This window comes from Anopheles ziemanni, chromosome 3, assembly GCF_943734765.1.
Source record: "Anopheles ziemanni chromosome 3, idAnoZiCoDA_A2_x.2, whole genome shotgun sequence".
Taxonomy (NCBI): domain Eukaryota; kingdom Metazoa; phylum Arthropoda; class Insecta; order Diptera; family Culicidae; genus Anopheles; species Anopheles ziemanni.
Window position 1 is genome coordinate 25,041,269 of NC_080706.1, and position 18,026 is coordinate 25,059,294.

The 18,026-nt window shown below is 48.8% G+C and overlaps 2 protein-coding genes across 2 annotated transcripts in view; one reads left to right on the top strand and one right to left on the bottom strand.

Annotated features, from left to right (window-relative positions):
• Positions 1–837: 837 nt before the first annotated feature.
• On the bottom strand, positions 838–13,941 carry LOC131284396 (uncharacterized). Its single transcript, XM_058313251.1, has 2 exons — positions 8,868–13,941; positions 838–851 (listed from the first exon to the last, which is right to left on the bottom strand). Exons 1-2 carry the CDS (start codon positions 13,939–13,941, stop codon positions 838–840), a joined length of 5,088 nt encoding a protein of 1,695 aa, XP_058169234.1.
• A 1,957-nt stretch (positions 13,942–15,898) lies between these two features.
• The window catches only part of LOC131284397 (uncharacterized), a 101,445-nt gene continuing 99,317 nt past the window's right edge, over positions 15,899–18,026 (top strand). Inside the window, 1 exon segment of the mRNA XM_058313252.1 lies at positions 15,899–15,955. Coding sequence (XP_058169235.1) covers positions 15,899–15,955 — 57 coding nt within the window.

Genomic DNA, 18,026 nt, shown 5'->3' on the forward strand with positions numbered 1-18,026 from the left:
CGTAGCGGCGGCTGCCCTTCCGGCCCTCGGCAACTGCCTCGTCCCGGCGCACCCCTCAGCCTCGGCCGCTGCCGCTGCCGCCGCCGCAGCCGCCCTGCTGCAGCACCAGATCCACCAGCATCACCACCATCAGCAACAGCAACAGCAGCAACAACAGCAGCAGCAGCAGCAACAACACCTACAGCAACATCTGCATCACCAGCAAGCACAGGCTGTAGCTGACGTACAAGGGCAGCAGCAGCACCACCAGCAGTCACTCTCGCCGCAGCCAACTCCGGTGACCGCACTCAGCCAGCCGCTTGGAGCGAACGCCGGCAGCACCGGGCCATCCGTAGCCGGCACCACCGGCACAACCGTCGCGGGAGGCGTTGGGCAGCCGCCGATGTTCAGCTCGCCGGTCGTAGCGCAGTCGAACGCCGTCGTGAGCAGCCCGTCGCTGAACGGAGCGCTCAGCGTGAACGCCGTCAACGCGGCCAACAACAACAACCACACCGGACTCGGACAGGGCGGTCAGTCGGCCACCGGCAACCTCAAGATGGACAGCTCCATGGGACAGATGACCCCGATGGCCCCGTTGGCCCTCTCGCAGAGCATGGACTCCGTCAACACGGCCAGCAACGAAGAAGAGGTAGGTGCAGGGTGTGGATCATTGCATTACTGACGCGGAATCGGTGTGGACATTTCGTTTTCGACGAACTACAGATGTCCTAAAACAAAACTAGATTGAATGGCGGGAGACCTACAAGGGTGTAATGGGACTATCACAAAACCTGGAGAGACACCTCGAACATTGCCAACTCTTGTCAACACTGGGACTGACAATCAAGAATATTTTAGCTAGAAAAACAAATCTGATTAAAGGACGTGGGAGTTACAGAAGAACACCTGAAGATCTGACCTCCCGATCAACGTTGGCGATAGAGGATCACTGTGGAGTACTTTGATTATTAGTTCAGTTTACGGATAATTGTGGTACAAGTGATACCTAACACTTCGGGTATCGGTACGCAGTCTCACCTTTCATGCAACGTCCAATTTATCGTCCTTCCTTCACGCTGTCCACCGTGAAAGACACAGAAGTTCCTTCGCTTCCAACGAGACGGAGACCTTTCGGGTGCAGTTCGCCGACGTTGGGCCGACGCGCGTTGGCATTATGGTGACGATTATGGGACATGGCGTTGAATTGCGCACCGCGCTTCGGCCGACGTGTAATTCAATCCTATTTTTAAAAAAGATCCATCCGCGTCGTTCACAATCGACTATAAATATTGGCGGCAATATGGGTAATAACGCGAAGTGCTGGCCAACCAGTCCCTCCCCGGATTAGAGGGAGCGATGGGTGGACGAAGGGCGGTCGCACTGAAAGATTGAAAAATTGTTCCACAGACGCGTCGTGTTTGGCTTAGGGCGAAGCCGAATGTCTGTAATTTTAGAAAATGCTGTGTCCTTCCATTTCATCGCTTCCCAGTGTTTCGCGATCGTTACGGTCTCGAGTGGTGTTTGGGTTACGCGCATCGGTCCCCCCGGCCTCCCAGCATGCGCTCGCCCTCCCACCTCCGAAATGCATTCCACCCGGTGGTTCGATTAGACGGGGCGGGCAAGATCAGTCAATTTCCGTGCGAAAGTAACGACGGTGCACCTTACCGTCGGAAGGGGTTTAAGCACCTTTTCGCGAGCCGCTGCGATTTGTTTGTGTGTTTGGCATTTCTGAGTGTCAGCCCTTGGGTGTGATGGGCGCTTGCGTGTAGAATTACCGCAACCAAGTCCAAGAATATGAGCACTCACACCAGGAAAAAGCAATGATCGATACTCACCCAGGCTGCAGTGGGGAAGATGATACCGGTCAGTTTGAGTCAGTGATGCACCACCTCGATCCACCTCGCTGGGCAAATGGTATGATATTTGAGTCCGGTGATCCAAGAAGGAAGACGCTCTGAGCACTGTCCGTTTGCTAGTTGACTAATTATAAATCGCGTCACTGCTTACCTTGTTCAATGGCGAACTTCTCAGTTTTCCTGTGGCTCGGAAAGGCGATAGCGTTTGGGAGCTCCGGTTGCAGGTATGACCGAACCCGCCTGTACACCTCCGTAGGTTTGAGGTGATGTGACGTGTAATATTCAGTTACACGTCGACTAACCATGCTACCGAAAAATGACGGGCGATGTTGGGAGCGTGCGAAACATTTGACATTTCCATGCGGTTTCTACTTTCTGCGGATCTATATGTAACTGTCCCTCACAGCTGCCCGGAGAGATGATCAAGTTCAAGCGGGTATGAATTCTAACATGTGGGGATTGCGGTGGCAATCTCATCTCTACTGGGGATTGCATGTCATGTCCTCACAAATCAACGTTTCAAGTTGGTAGCTTTGAGCAATCGTTCAGGAGTTTTAATTATTTTCCTGGAGATTCGCTGTACTGTTTACTTTAACAAACACTTTCCTGGGTGAGAACAGATGTATCCTTCCAACAACAGAACCAGTCAAGAGGACGCAGCCTTGGAGGTAGTACCAATCCGTCAAGAGGTAATCGTTTTCGATCGATTTGATTGGATGAGTAATTGCGAAAGATTAACTCCAAACAGGAGCTCCCGCGACGGAACGGTCTCGCCGAGCGATATTTGCTGTTTGGTTTTAGAGCATCACATCTCTAATTTTGTCGTCAATATTGATCGTGACGGGCATGCGAGGCATAGATTAATTAATTTACATGACGTGAAGCAAAATCTACGCACTAGCTTTAACTCCCTGTTTTTTTTTCGTACATGTACTACGACCGAATGGATTTGTACATACGTCGATGCAGCAACTGGACCGTCTGATTTATGCTTGGATCTTTTGAAGCGGCTATGGCAACTGTGGCCTGGTGCGTCGTGTTCCTGTTCGATCGCGGTTCTTCGATTGAAGTTGTCCGAATGTTCTCTTCCAAAGTGAGATCAACATTGTATCAACCCGTTCGATTGCGAATATTTATATAAATCAAGTTTATGCCCGACCGATTCCTGTCAATTTCGAAGCAACGTCTCGAGGTTCAACTTTTTTTATTGAACTAATTTATCTGTCCCGATGTCTTGGAATAAAATTATGCCCTTATTTGATGGCACTGCTGTTGACAAAATAATCACACCTCTAATATGATGACCTCTATAAAGTGTGACTTCTATCCTGTTCAAGAGTAACTAAATTTAATTCAACTAGATACAGTTTCGCTCGACAATCTTTCGGGGGAGTTGTAAATCATCGGTGGAAAGAATCTTTTGCCAACACAAAAATAAGATACGCAACGCACTCCCATTAATCATAGACCAAAATCTTGCTTTCTGGAGCGCAGTATCGTCAACATCTTCAAACACCACCAGAAAGTCCCATTTGGTTTCGTTTTTTACAAGATCCGCTCGTTGATGATTTACATCGTGCAGTTACGGTACTTTGTTTCGCTAAATTACTTCTCTCTCCTTCACTCCCTGAGGTCTAAACTGGAAACAAATCTTGCTGCTGAGAGCAATTTTATAGAAAAAGACACCAAACTTTATTGTACGCGATATTAATCATCGGTACAACTTAATTTAAAGTGAAGTTGTAACTAATTTCCGGTGGGTAAGATTTATGTCACAGCTGGAAGGAGGTTGCTTTTAGTTTTAGTGCAGTGGAGGAAAAACGGCAAGAAAGAATAATTTGAACGTTATAGCGAAATATTAAAGACAACGGTCGTATCGGTTAACGACATTTGCATTTTAATTGGACGCGTGGACCTTAAAATACTCCTTTTATTTCGTGAGCAGCCGGCGTACAAAGTCCTTTTCTCCGTGCTAGTTGGAGAAGTAAGTTGGTTGTAAAATGTAACAAGCCACTCTCCCACATGTTCGTCCTTAGGTTTCCATGCGGTTCCTTAAGCTTTTTCGAGCGTGCTACCGCGCAAACCGCTGCGGCACTTGATTGCAGTGAACGAAGAAAGCACTCACCATAACCATGATGAAGCAACGCGTGAAAGTAATTCGGCCCTCGAACTTGTGCCTACGAGACGCGCAGGACTATCGCAAGGATGTTGGACAAAGCGTCAGCCTTGCGTCATCACATTAGCCCTCCTTTTTCGGGATGAAGGTGTAGTGTTCTTCCCAGTGCAAGTGAAGCAATGCCCATGAAGTACTGCGGTTAAAGCAGATCCGTGTTTCCCGCACCGGGCATCACCTCGCAAATCCATTAAACGCTCGCTACCATGACCGACCCCAGGATCGAGATGGAGAGCGCGTACATTATCCTTGACTTCCAACTTCCCATCTCCATAAAGTGGGCAAATAAAATCCAATGTAATATGAATGAGGTTTTCCACCGGCGCGCACACTCGCGTGTTCTTCTCGACGCTCTTGCATCTGCACCGGCCAACAGTGAGGGCAAGGGTGGTGGACGGTTGGTGGATTGCAAAAACATGCGGTTACATCCCTTCGCACCCCTTTCTTGGGGCGTGATGAATCCTTCGTTCATCGCATCCCGTTTTCTGGCCATTTACCCCGACATTTTCGTCGCTTCTTCGAGCGCGGGTGTCCAACAAGAAAGGGCCGAGCGGTAAGGGTGGCCAATAAAAAGCTGATCACATTCATCATCCACCGAAAGCCATCCATCAAAGTTTGTCCGAGGTGTGGTGGGAGGGAGCGGGTGGGAGGGAATAAAAGGAGGGAATGCAAATTTTATGAACTCTCCAACCAAAACGCTAGCCATGCGTGGGTGCGAAGAGAAGGAATCGGAGTGGAGGGAGGCACAGGGGGCGAGTGAAGTGGGGTTGGCGAGTTCACCCATCATGTTTGATTGCGACAGCTGCGGCTACGATCATACCGGCTGCGGCTGGCTTTAACGTCGGTTGAGCGCACTTGCTTATTTTATGTGCTTAGAATATAAACCCCCCACTCACCCCCGGCTTACGACTCCACCGTCAACCCCTTTCCCCCGAAAAGTCCGGGACGATGTTCGTCGACAGAATGATACGTTTGCAGCCCTGTTTGCATCCTCATCGTCATAAATTCTGACCATCTCCGGGTAACTGGTATCTGGTTCCGTAAAATCCGTTCCTTCCGTTCACCGATAGTCACCGAACAGGGATCAACATAACACGCAATCAATGGGAACGGGGAAAGGTGAACGCCGGGGAAGGAAGGACACAGGGTAATTGCTGTAAACATGTTTCAATCATTCATTGATGCACGGTTGTAGCCGTCGGCTGATTCGTCCCGATTCAGACGGCTTTTGGAACGATAAGAACCTTCCGCTGGACATTCATAAGCGAATTGTTCTTTCGAAATCATTTGCCAATATTGAGTTACCAAACTGATCGTATCCTCGGGTTCATTTCTGTGTGAGTCAAATACAATTGCATGACAGATTCCAGCACAATAGAAGGTACTGTACATCGAAAGTCAGTCAAATTATGTTACTTCAGATTCGCTGAAGTTTGTATCGTCTTGATCAGGAAGTTGGTATTATTTCTTTTTCCAGGGGTTGGGAGCCTCAACTCCTAAAAATATTAGAATAAATACCATTGAGAAACTGAAGTAGAGATGTTAAAAATCTGAAACTACTTTGATCATTTAAATTATTTTTCTTTCTTCATGAAAATTCCGTAATCTACCGTATGAAACTGAAGCAAAACTTATCAATAAGAAAAACCTCGAATAATGTTATCCATGCTTATGATCATGCCCACCCCTGCACTAGTTCCATTACATCGTTCCCTTTAACCGGTAGCAAAACTGTGGGTAGTTTTGATCGAAACCGTTTCAGAACCGCTTCCGAGTCGCTATAAAATGCATGAAGCGTACCGAAACGATGGCAACAGCAGCCACAGCAATATGCCCGAGTCCATAATACTCCACCAACATTGCGGCACATCGGAAGATAATATTTCCCACCCACCCACACCGGGCGGCGGCGTCAACCCACTTTCTGCCATTTGCGGGAAGATTCGGCATGCGCACGTCTGCCCGGCAAAACGGCTGGAAGCAGACCGAAACCGTTTGTGGAAAGCAAGCTCCAGAGGGCGCCCCTGCCGTCGGACATATGCTGTTAATTATTTGATACATGTTTAATGATGACGTTTATGTTGCTTTAGGAACTTTCGGCACGGGATGGGGGGGGAGGTTCGCTGGTACCGCGTTCGGGTTGCGGTGTGTTTGATCGCTCCAAGACTGATTGTGTCGCCTTCCCGTTTCGGTCGCAGGTCGCGTTTGCGAAAGGACTCCCACGTGCCTCTGACGCAGTCTCCCCGTTGGAGACATCTTCTGGGCCGGGCGATGTCTTGAAGAGAACTTGGAGCTCGTTCGATGCTTGAGTCGTTTGTTTTTGTGCACAAACGAGCCGAGGAAGAGTTGAAGTATGAGCTTTTTACCCGTTGCTGAGGTTCGCTGCAGATGGTTTCGGATTGGCTCGGTCGAGTTGGCAAACATGTTGCAAATTATGCCTCGGTCGTCGGGCGACAGTTGCTCCTGTAGTGTAGTACACTCTGCTGGATATTCAACGAGATCAAATAGGTTTCCTTCTACATTATTGTTTGATCCAGGAAATAGTTTTAGTCTGTTGTTTGTAGTTCCGTAAAGAATCATAGGTTCCGGACTTAATCCAAAGACAAAGATGTCTTGTGAAATACAAAATCAATTGCAAAATGGTAAATTGTTGTTCAAGCATTTTAATCCCAACAAATTCAACATGCATCCAAGTCATAGAAATTCTTCTACTGCTCTACGATGAGAATGATCTAACTTATCCTAACACTTCAAGATCCTGGACCATATTGGACGTTCTAAAAATGATCACAATAAAACTTCAACCTCGTCTTATGCAGTTGTTAGGCAAACTTCCAGCGAAAACATTTACGAAAACTTTTGTTTGCCTTTGGATGCACTTCCTCAGAATTATCTACCGGCGACAGATAGTCTCTCGCCCAGCACATTTCATTCGGTAGTTTGAACCTTAGCTCACTCATTTGTGAAAGATTGCATTTCGGGTCAAACTGTTTTTCGAGATAAAAGAAACCAGTTGGGAGGGGCAAGGGAAATTTACCTTTCGTTCGGTGCGAAAATGCAGGCCGCCCTTAGGGTTGAGTTTGGTACAGACGCAACGCTCGGGTGATGGCAGATAGTGTAACGTACGAGTATGCATTTCAATGTGTCAGTATCTAACATCCTGGTCCGGTTTTCTTCCTCCCGAAGTCTCAACACGGACCCGGTAAAGATTGTGTGTTCCGCCGGGGCGTTGGTGGAAAACGATCCCCGAAGGAAAGAGTTTCTTACGGTGGGCAGCAGGTGGGTTCGGAAACTGTTCGGAGCGGAATGTGAGTTGTGTAGAAAGATAATACTGGACCACGCCGGTCACTCCACATCCCTACGGTTGCAGAGGCGGCTGAACCCTCGCTTCGAATCTTCCTTTCCTCAAACCGAGCGTCCGATGGTGGTGTCACAGTCTTGAGAAAGCACGACCCAGCAGACGGAGAAGGGTGGAGGTAAAATGGCCATAGTTTGTATGTTTGCTTGTTTGTTTATTTATCTGGGCGAATGTTTGTACCTCCGTTCCACCAGGGTGGGGATGGGTTAGAAAACTGTTGTTCTGATCCTGTCCGCCCCTCGTTCTCTGTTGTTGCGGCAATAGTTTTCTCACTGCAGCAGCAGCAGCAGCGGCAAACACAAACACCTAGTCGCCATCCTTAGGCGGAGTGTTTTCTCTCTACGTATTGATACTGCGTTTGTGTGCACGCGAAGGTTCGTCCGTCTTGACCACTCTGGCGCCGTCCCACACTTTTGACCAGTTTTCCACAGCTACACGCTCTTATGTGTGTGTTTGTGCTTGCCCGAGATACAGTTACGTTCCGTTCCGGTGCACTTGGGGGAAAACTTATCAGCAGCAATTGCAATCAATAGCGCTCGGCATGCTCTGTTTCAACGACGATGGTGCATTGTTGCACCGGGGAGTGAGGGCCGGGAGAAAGCAGGATTGGTGGTCGGGCATTGTGAAATGCTTAGAAATGGGATCAGTTCGTATCTACGCTTTTCCTCCCTTTCTAAGGGCTAAGACTGGACACTCGGTCTGTTAAGTCTTGCTGAGCCCTTCCGAGTTGATAAACCAAGAAAACATTTGCAGAGTGTGTCTTGTGGTTGGATGATTCGCTTTGAGAAGCATTCCTTCCACCCCAAACAATCAAATGCGTGGGAAAAATACTATAGAATTTAAATACTGTAGGGTACGGCCTACTCCGGAACTTGTTTAATACAGGTGGATAGAACAAAGAAGAAAACGGTTTCAAAAATCTGGGTTTGTCCAAACGGTACCAGAGAACGCAATATAGTGTCCACAGATCGCTACCCGCCAGGGACTTTCTGTGGATTATACTGCTAGGTATGTTGGGGATAGAACCTAACAAACACCAGTGGTTTTTTCTCAAGTTGGGTTTATTTGATTTCCTGAACGCCTTTAGTTACGTCACAAATGTTGTGCTAGCGATGTCTAAGACCGGTGACACTGTTATCAATTAACCGTTATTTTTGAACAGCAGGTTATCATAAACTGGTACTTGTAGGGTTTCGTTAAATTCAAAATTCCTAACTGTTCAGAACCTTGTAGAGTTCTGTGGCCTACCTTTAGGCGTCGCAATATCGTACATTCTGCCACCTTAAAATTGAATAATTTTAACTGTTTGCTTTTGGTAATACACACAGCTTTACCAATGGCCTAGTCACTGTACTTCCCTTAGTTGTACGCAATGTAAAGACACGCGCTTTGCCATCCTTTCCACGATGCTCCTCGGTTACGCGTGCTAATGGCCAACACGCCGAAGGCACATTATCTTCCTTAATTATAACTAACGTTCCTGGCGTTACAGTGGTTGTACCTTCCTTTGTCCATTTAGAACGCGCCTGCAGTTGTTGTAAATACTCCTTCTGCCAACGGTTCCAAAAGTGCTGGCGAAGTTGTTGAACATGACGCCAGTGGTTCAACCGGTTTTCGGCTTCGTACAGCAAGCAGTGGTCCGGAACAAGCTGTAGGTTCGTTCCAACCAGGAAATGTCCAGGAGTGAGGGCTGTCATATCGTGTGGGTCATCTGACATCGATGTTATAGGTCGGGAGTTGACACAGCATTCTATCTCGTCCAGCAGCGTAGACATGTCCTCATACGAAAGTGATGTCGTTCCTAAAACGCGCACTAGGTGGTACTTCATGGTTTTGACGGCGGCTTCCCACAGTCCACCGAAGTGAGGAGCTCTTGGTGGGATGAACTTCCATGAAATTTTGCGTTCTAGTGTCCAAGCTTGAATGCTCTGCTGGTGCTCAGTTGTACGCAACAGCTTGTACAACTCGTTCAGCTTGTTTGCTGCTCCCTTGAAGTTCGTCGCGTTGTCCGAGTGTAACTCCAATGGCAAACCACGACGAGACACAAACCGTCGTAATGCTGCTATAAATGCTTCCGTTGTCAGGTTTGACACCAGCTCGATGTGTACGGCACGGGTGGTGAAGCATACAAATATGGCGACGTATGCCTTCACGGGCGCCGCCCGTCGGTGGCCACCTTTCAGGAACACTGGACCACAGTAGTCAACACCGGTGATCGAAAAAGGAGGGGCCGGTGTTACTCGGACAGCCGGCAGGTCAGCCATTATAGTTGCTGACGATGATGGTCGGGCGCGGAAGCATGTGTGGCACTGGTGAAATACCTTCCGGGCGAGATTTCGGCCACTTGTAATCCAGAAGCGTTGTCTGCACGTGTTTAGCATCAGAGTCGGTCCCGCGTGAAGTAACTGTTTATGAAAATGTTCCATCAGCAGACGAGCGAATGGATGGCTGGCCGGAACAACTAGTGGGTGCTTAACATCCTCCGCTAGCGGTGAATTGGACAAACGTCCTCCAACTCGGATGATTCCGTCAGCTCCTAGTTGCGGATGCAACCATCTAAGCGGGGACGACGCAGGAACGGGTTTCTTCTGCTGCAAGGCCTTGATTTCTTGCTGCAGGTGGTCTCGTTGAGCCAAGCGGCACAGCACTTCTTCTGCATCCGTCAAGTCCTTCGTCGTCAGGCCAGGGTTCTCGTACGACCGGCGTTTGGTGCATCGGTTCCAATACTGAACCCAGTATGCTGTCATCCGTCTCAGCTTAGAATACGATGAAAAGAGCGTAAATATGTGGTGAGCTGGCAGCTCAATGGCAGCGCATGCCACAACTGCTACTCGCTGCTCTGCTTGCACTGAAGGATCTGGTGTCGCAAGCAGTGGTGGAGGCCATTGATCTTCTGGCAGGCTCATCCAGGAAGGACCCTGCCACCATAGGGTACTGGAGAGGAGATCTTTGCCCAAACATCCTCGGGAAGCAAGGTCAGCAGGGTTGTCGACTCCTGCGATGTGACGCCACGTGCAACCCTCCGTTAGTTGTTGCACCTGCGATACCCGGTTGGCAACATATGGCTTCCAGGAGTTCGGTGATGCTCGCAGCCAATGTACCACAGTCATGGAGTCTGTCCAGAAGACTGCCAGAGAGCCTGGGTTTACCGCAGTTCTTACTCGGTCGAATAGCAAGCTGGCCAACTGTGCTGCGCACAGTTCAAGCCGAGCGATAGAGTGCTTGCTATTGAGGGGCGTCACTTTGGTTTTTGAGGCGAAGAGCTCCATTGTGCCATGTCCCTGGGCATCGCAACTACGGATGTAGCAGCATGCTCCATATCCTTTCTCCGAAGCATCGCAGAAGACGTGGTATTGGATGGTGGTCACTGAAGATCTAATGGCGACTCGCGGAATGCTGATGTTGTGAAGGTATTGCATTTGCTCAAGAAAGTTGAGCCATTCCGTTCGTAGCTGCGGCGGAAGTTCAGCATCCCATCCCCAGGGTTGTTGGTTGACGTGTTTCAGGTTCCACACCCGTTGAAGAAGTTGCTTGGCAACCGCCTTCACTGGGTCAACAAACCCCACCGGATCGTAGATCTTTCCAATGGTGGACAATACCTTGCGTTTGGTTGCATCTTCGATGACATCCGGGGCTTGGACTTTGAAGCGCAGAGTGTCCGCTGACGTATCCCATATGATTCCAAGTGTTGCCAACGATCCGTCGTCATCGTCGTTGGGATATGGGCTGGATGCTCGGCTTTGTTGGTCCACATGATGCAACACCGCTTCCTCGTTTGATGCCCATTTCCGCAGCTCAAATCCACCTTTGGCAAACAGTTGTTCGGTTTGCTGTTGCAAGGTTTGAGCAGCCTCGGGTGAATCAGCTCCAGACACAAAGTCATCCACGTAAAAGTCAGCGAACCGAGCTGCTGCTATTGGAAAGTCCCTTCCATGATCCAATACTGTTTGTTGCAGAGATCTCACCGCAAGGAATGGTGCAGATGCGGTGCCATAAGTTACAGTATTCAGCTCATATTCTTCGATGGGATCATGGGGCGAAGCTCGCCACAGAATGCGCTGTAGGGCGCGATCGCTGGGATGTACCCATACTTGGCGGTACATTTTTGCCACATCTCCTGTCAGTGCAATTTGATGAGTTCTGAATCGCATCAGGATCGATGTAGCATCTTGTTGAATTGTTGGTCCGATCATCAGCGTATCATTCAACGACACTCCTGTCGATGACTTGCTGGATGCGTCGAACACAACCCGACACTTCGTGGTGGTGCTGTCGGCCTTAAAAACAGGATGGTGTGGGAGGTAGAATGTTTCCCGACTATCAACTGCTGCTGCCACCTTTGTCATGTGGCCTAAGCGGAGGTATTCGGCCATGAACTCCACGTATGCCTTTTTTGTTTCGGGTTCTCGCTGCATACGTCTCTCGATAGCCAGAAACCGATGGAGGGCGATCGTCCGCGAGTCACCTAGTTTCCCGATCATGTCAGACTTTCTCGGAAGTCGGACGACATATCGGCCGGCTTCGTCTCTGCTTGTAGTGGCCGCGTAGTGGTCCTCACAGGCTCTCTCCTCGATACTCCAACTAGGGAGACTGCCTACGTCTTCTATTGTGAAGAATTTCCGCATCATCGTAGTCAGCTCGTTGGTGTGTACGGCGACTGAACACACCACTGGCAGCGACTGCTCTGCTATCTGGGCTGTGCCACTTACAACCCACCCAAATGCTGTTTCTTGGAGTGACGGCATACCTTCTCCAAGTGAGATGCGTCCGGTTTTTAAAAGCTCGTAGAAGCACGCCGCACCCAGGATGATATCGATTCCACCAGGCTTGTGGAATGTTGGGTCAGCCAAGACGCAGGTTGCTGGAATCGTCCACTGGCTGTGGTGTATACGATGGGCTGGCACATCTGCTGACAGCTTGGGCAGTACCAGCATCTCCAGCGACGTCGAAAATGATGAACAGCGTGACTGGATGGTGGCTCGTACTGATGACTTTACGTTCGTCGCTTGGCTGCCACCAATCCCCGACAGCGGAATGCTCACCGACTTCCGAGGTAGGTTTAAGAATTGCGCCAACCTTCCCGTAATGAAGTTGGACTGTGCTCCACTGTCCAAGAGAGCCCTTGCAGCATGGTTCTTCCCTGCGCTGTCAGTGATGTACAACATGACGGTTGACAGCAACACTGTCGATGGTATCGCCGTGTGAAGCGATATTGTAGCTGTACGGTGTTCTGCTGCAGATGTTGGCTGTTCGTGACGGATCTCGCTGGCGGCACTAGTCCCTTCGTCGTGGAGCAAGGTGTGATGTTTCTGCTGGCATCGGCGACACGTCCACTTCGACGGGCACCTTTTGTTGAGATGACCAGCTCCGAAACAGTTGAAACAACGTTTCCAACTTCGGAGCTTGTCCCGTTTGTCTGGTAGCGACAGTGCTATGAAATCCGCGCACTTGCTGAGCATATGGTTGTCCTGGCACATGACACATGTTGCGGTCGGTGACGGCGTAACGGTCGACGTGAATGCTTTAGTAGGAGCCGGCTTTGGACGAGATGGTTTGTCCGTATTGCCTGCTGCGCAGCTCTCCAACACTTCACATTGTCGCGTGATGTAGTCGAACGTACGGAACAAATCCGGAAACTCGCCGTGCTGCAATGTAAGCTCCCATGCCTTACGAGTGCTGGAGTCCATACACGACGCGAGGATGTGGGTGATGATGAGGTTGCTGGTTTCATCAATGTTCTTCTCTAAGAACTGCAACCCATCAACGTGACCCTTACACGTTTCTACTAGTGATCGAAGTTCGCTGGCTGATTCGCGTTGCACGGGTTTAAGTTGCAGTAACCCAGCAATGTGCTTGTCGACGATTGCTCTCGGGTTCGCGAACCGCTTTTCTAGCACCTCCCAGGCACTCTTGTAGTTGTTGCTGCTCACCATTGCTGCGTTAATTATCCCTGCTGCCTTTCCGGTGAGTGCCTTGTTCAGGTGGTGTAACTTTGCTGCATCCGAAACAGGTGTCCTTCCCATGATGTCGAGGAACATGGCCTTGAATTTGGGCCACTCTTCGTAGCGTCCGTCAAAGGTTGGCATCGGGACACTGAGGTGATGCGCTGCCGAAGTTACCGGAGCTTCTGACGTTGTTGGTGTTTCGTCCAGCTGTGCCTCCAGAATGGCTGTGCAGGTGGTGTGGATCTTCCGGAAGGCATCGTCGGCGTCCATGTCGACTTCGAGGTCATCTGGCAGGAGATCTATGATGTGCTGCATAATCCTGCCGTGGGTGCCTTGAAGTTCCCGTAATGTGCGTAAGTGCACCCGCGCAGTGGCCGGAGGGAGTTTGTTGTTGGTGATGTCCGGCTGAAGCTGCATAAGTTGACGATATGCCAGCTTCATTTTGGCCCGCAACACGGCCAACTCGCGATCCCCTGGCGATGACGTCGACGGTTTTGGTGACACGTGCTGTGGGGTTGTTTCCGTCACGTGGTCACTCGCGCACTGTTCCACCGTGGCTTCCGTAGCCGCTTCGTCTGAATTGTCACTCCCTGGTGGCGGGGTATGCATCACTTTACTGCGAGTGTTCATTGTGACTATTAGTTAGTCTGTTGCACTTTTCACTTTTTCACTTCACTGTTTTGTCAGCGTCGACTGCTACGACACTCTGGACTGGTACTCACAATCACGCTGAGTAAACTTCTCGTGGCGATGAGACGCTGGACGGTACCACCGAAGGAAACTCACACCTTGAGTTATCTTCCCGTGAGGCCCCGATGCGCACTGGATCGGCCTCGTGTGGTGTCCGTGGTCTGCCACCGATGGAAAATCAACCCGTCCGGTTGATACACGTTTCCTGTAGACACTGGGTTGAACAAACGCTGGGCACGAAGCGCTGGACTGATCCACTGAAGAGAACTCCCGAATTGGGTTCTCTTCCCTTGAGGCACCGATGCGCACTGGATCGGCCTCGTGTGGTGTCCGTGGTCTGCCACCGATGTTCAATCAACCCGTCCGGTTGACGAAAGTTCCTCTTTCGACGACGAATGTTTGAAATAATCTGCGCACGATAGGTTCGTTGCGCCGATCCGGTTCGAAGGACCAAAATGTAGGGTACGGCCTACTCCGGAACTTGTTTAATACAGGTGGATAGAACAAAGAAGAAAACGGTTTCAAAAATCTGGGTTTGTCCAAACGGTACCAGAGAACGCAATATAGTGTCCACAGATCGCTACCCGCCAGGGACTTTCTGTGGATTATACTGCTAGGTATGTTGGGGATAGAACCTAACAAACACCAGTGGTTTTTTCTCAAGTTGGGTTTATTTGATTTCCTGAACGCCTTTAGTTACGTCACAAATGTTGTGCTAGCGATGTCTAAGACCGGTGACACTGTTATCAATTAACCGTTATTTTTGAACAGCAGGTTATCATAAACTGGTACTTGTAGGGTTTCGTTAAATTCAAAATTCCTAACTGTTCAGAACCTTGTAGAGTTCTGTGGCCTACCTTTAGGCGTCGCAATATCGTACAAATACGTTAACGACTTTCATTTGAAAACAACGAAGACATTTTTCGAACACCTTCGTTTGGGAAAGAAATTACCCTGGACAAATGTTCCAACGATGACAGAGAAACATTAGAAAGGGTTTTATAACATCGTCAAAACTTCCGTGCAATATTAAATAAGGCAAATCTAATTGCTTCATGTTTCATGCGGAATAAAAAGGCACCAGCAGCCGCGCAGAATCTTTCCCGTGTAAATACAGCTCTTTAAACAAACCCGGCACGGGCTTGAACCGGTTCGCTTTTCCACGGTCAGCGCACAGTTTTGCTGCAGTGTGAATATTTTACATTTCTTTTCCTTGTGTTTGTCTGTGTCTCGATCCATCCCAGCATTCCTTTAGGTGTTCCCGGAATCGGTTTCAGTTTCGTCGCGTCGGACGGCAAAAACAGCGGCTCGGGCAAAAGGGGAGTGATGATTTCGAGGACTTCCGTTTGAACAACATTAGTCATCAAATTATCGAGGGGCAGCATCTGGCGGAACTTTTATCAGGCGGTGCTCTATCTCTCTCTCTGTTTGGGTTGAAAAACGGGCTGCCTGGTGTGGGCATTGGACATGAAAGTATCGCACGAGCACACACAAAAGTACGAGGCGAAGGGACGAAATCAAATAAAACCCATCAACTTCCGGAGTTTTTCAAGCAGCCTCGGGTTTGAGATGGCCGTTGCTACTGTTTTTTTCTTGTTTTTGGGGGAGGAAGTGTAAAAAGGTTTAGGAAACTTCTGGTCCATCTTTTATGGCACTTTTTTTTACCAACCTATAACCATCGACACACACAAAAGCACGTGCACAAACCCACACCCACAAACCGAGCTAATGAAAGCAATTCTCGTTGATATTTTACCAGGCGTTTTATGAGCTTTCTTTTATGCAATCATTCTTTTTTTTGGTTCCCTCCTGGACTTCGCGCGTTGGTGTTGCTCTTCGCTTTCGCAAACGATCCACGAAGTGATAAAGTGGCCTGCAATTAATTCGCTGTGAAAGGATGGTAAACGGCATCGGCACGGTGGCCGTCGCCATCACGTCATCGTTAGCGCGGTGGGTAATGCGTGGGGAGAGGAAAGGGGGGGAGGAGCGGTCGTTCGGCAGCAAATAAAAATAAAAACCCTTGACGTCCGACGTCCGAGAGGCTGCAGGAATTCAGTTTCTTAATTAGTACTATCCGACGGAATTTTAGGAGCCGTTAACGAGTATCAGCGGCGAGCAGGAAAAGGAAAACTTTTCCGATGGAGGCGCATGGTGCTTCGTTTGACGAAGTAATATTTAGGTCGGTGTAGATTTTCGAAATGTTGTTTAATTAACTTCTCAAAACTGATGTCTATCATGATCTTCAGTACGTTAATGTTGTAGGTTATTTCACTAAGATTTAGTTTAGAACAATATTTTTCTCAGGTAAAAATGGAATCCAAACTCACTTCTAAATAAAATAGTTTAAATCGTCCAGTGTCCCGAAGTTTTCCATTTTACATTATGAGCGTCACGAAGAACAGGATACTAAACCTGTAGAGGCTTGTCTGCATAAAACGAACGCAAAACAGAAGGGCCCTCATTCCGCCAACTGTCGCATCCAAGCCGGTATTGTTGTCCTGACTAATAAATCCTCAACTAATGTCGTAGGATTTGTCGAAAGGATTTGATAAATTGGCGACCGGGGTGGGAAGCGTGAAGGTTCTACAATTACCGACGTCACCATGGAAAGGAAGGTTCCAGTGGGTGAGGAATGTTCTGCTCCTGAAGTGTTCTTGTGTTTTCCCGGACGAAACCGGGCACGAAAAGTTCGCTCAAGTGTGATTGGTTTACTGCGAAATACGAAACGAATCGTACCGGGGTCCGGTACCATGCGAGAAGGGACGGCATATTGTAAGAGTAGGCCGCTTTCGTATCGGTAGGGATTGTCGAACGCGTTTCGAGGATCTACACCCGAAGAAAAAGGCGACGAAAACCAGAGCCGGTGTAAAGGTACGGGCTTGGATTAGTCCTTGAGTGTGAAGTGATTCATCTTTAGTCGAGTGCTGGGGCGGGAAAAAATACGCTGCTTGAGTATAGTTTCGTGTCGTCGTTCGTCGCAACGAAACCGACACGGAATCGGACCCAGATTTCCTAACGAGGTTAGACTACCGTTTGGGTTGTTTTCTGTTTTTTTTTCCGGCAACGAATCTGTTGCCGAACGAGCAAAGAAAGTGACTTTTGTGTCGGAAAAGGGTGTGAAACGTTTCGTGGGAGTAAATTTTCGGTTCCGTTTCCATGGCGGACTTGTAATGCGTGATTTGCAGGGAGACGGGTTACCATGGCTACCTAACGAAATAAGTGTTCCAACAAGCTTCACGGAGAGATGTACTAAGCGAAACACAATCAACCCTAATCCAAACGATCGACCTGATCGTACGGACCGGGCTAAGTGCGCCACAACAATCCACTGCTAACCAACTTTAAAGTGTTTGTCGTCTGCAATAAAACTCCGCTCCGATATATCAGCAAAGTGTTTCCCCTTTTATCGGCACAAAAGTTTTCCTTTTCACGATTTTGGTTTCGAAAGTTATGACATTTTCCATCTGGCACCGTCTCAAGCTGTTGACCAGAGTTGAAGCAACAAAGCTTGCGGTGTTGGCTAAACTTCCCAAAAATATTTCCCTCACACACATGTACACACTTTCGTATCGAACCATATCCGGCTAAAGTGTTCGGGGTGGGTGCGGGAAAAATTATGGCCAGCAACTTTTTTCACCACTTCCGAAGCCCAGTCGTCAGGCTGTCGCCGGTTTTCAACGCAAGTTTCCAGTCTTTCGGTTTCATGGTTTTAACTCCGAGCTATTGTGACCGGGTCGATTGATGACAAAGCCACACACACACACGCATACTATAAAAAGAAGAGATAAAGAAGAAAAAACATGGCTCGGGTACGATAACTCAGCCAGCAGGTTGACCGACAAAGAGCGATCGACTTGGATGAAAGTACGGAAGGGGTTAACATAAACTAAGTTTATGGATCAATGGGAAAAATTTGGTAGGAAAAACAAGAGTAAGTTTGTGCCGGGTTGAGTTTCTGGGATGAGTTGTAGATTGAAAATGAGCAAAATATTTCTTTTCATTATACACATAGATTAATCATTTGA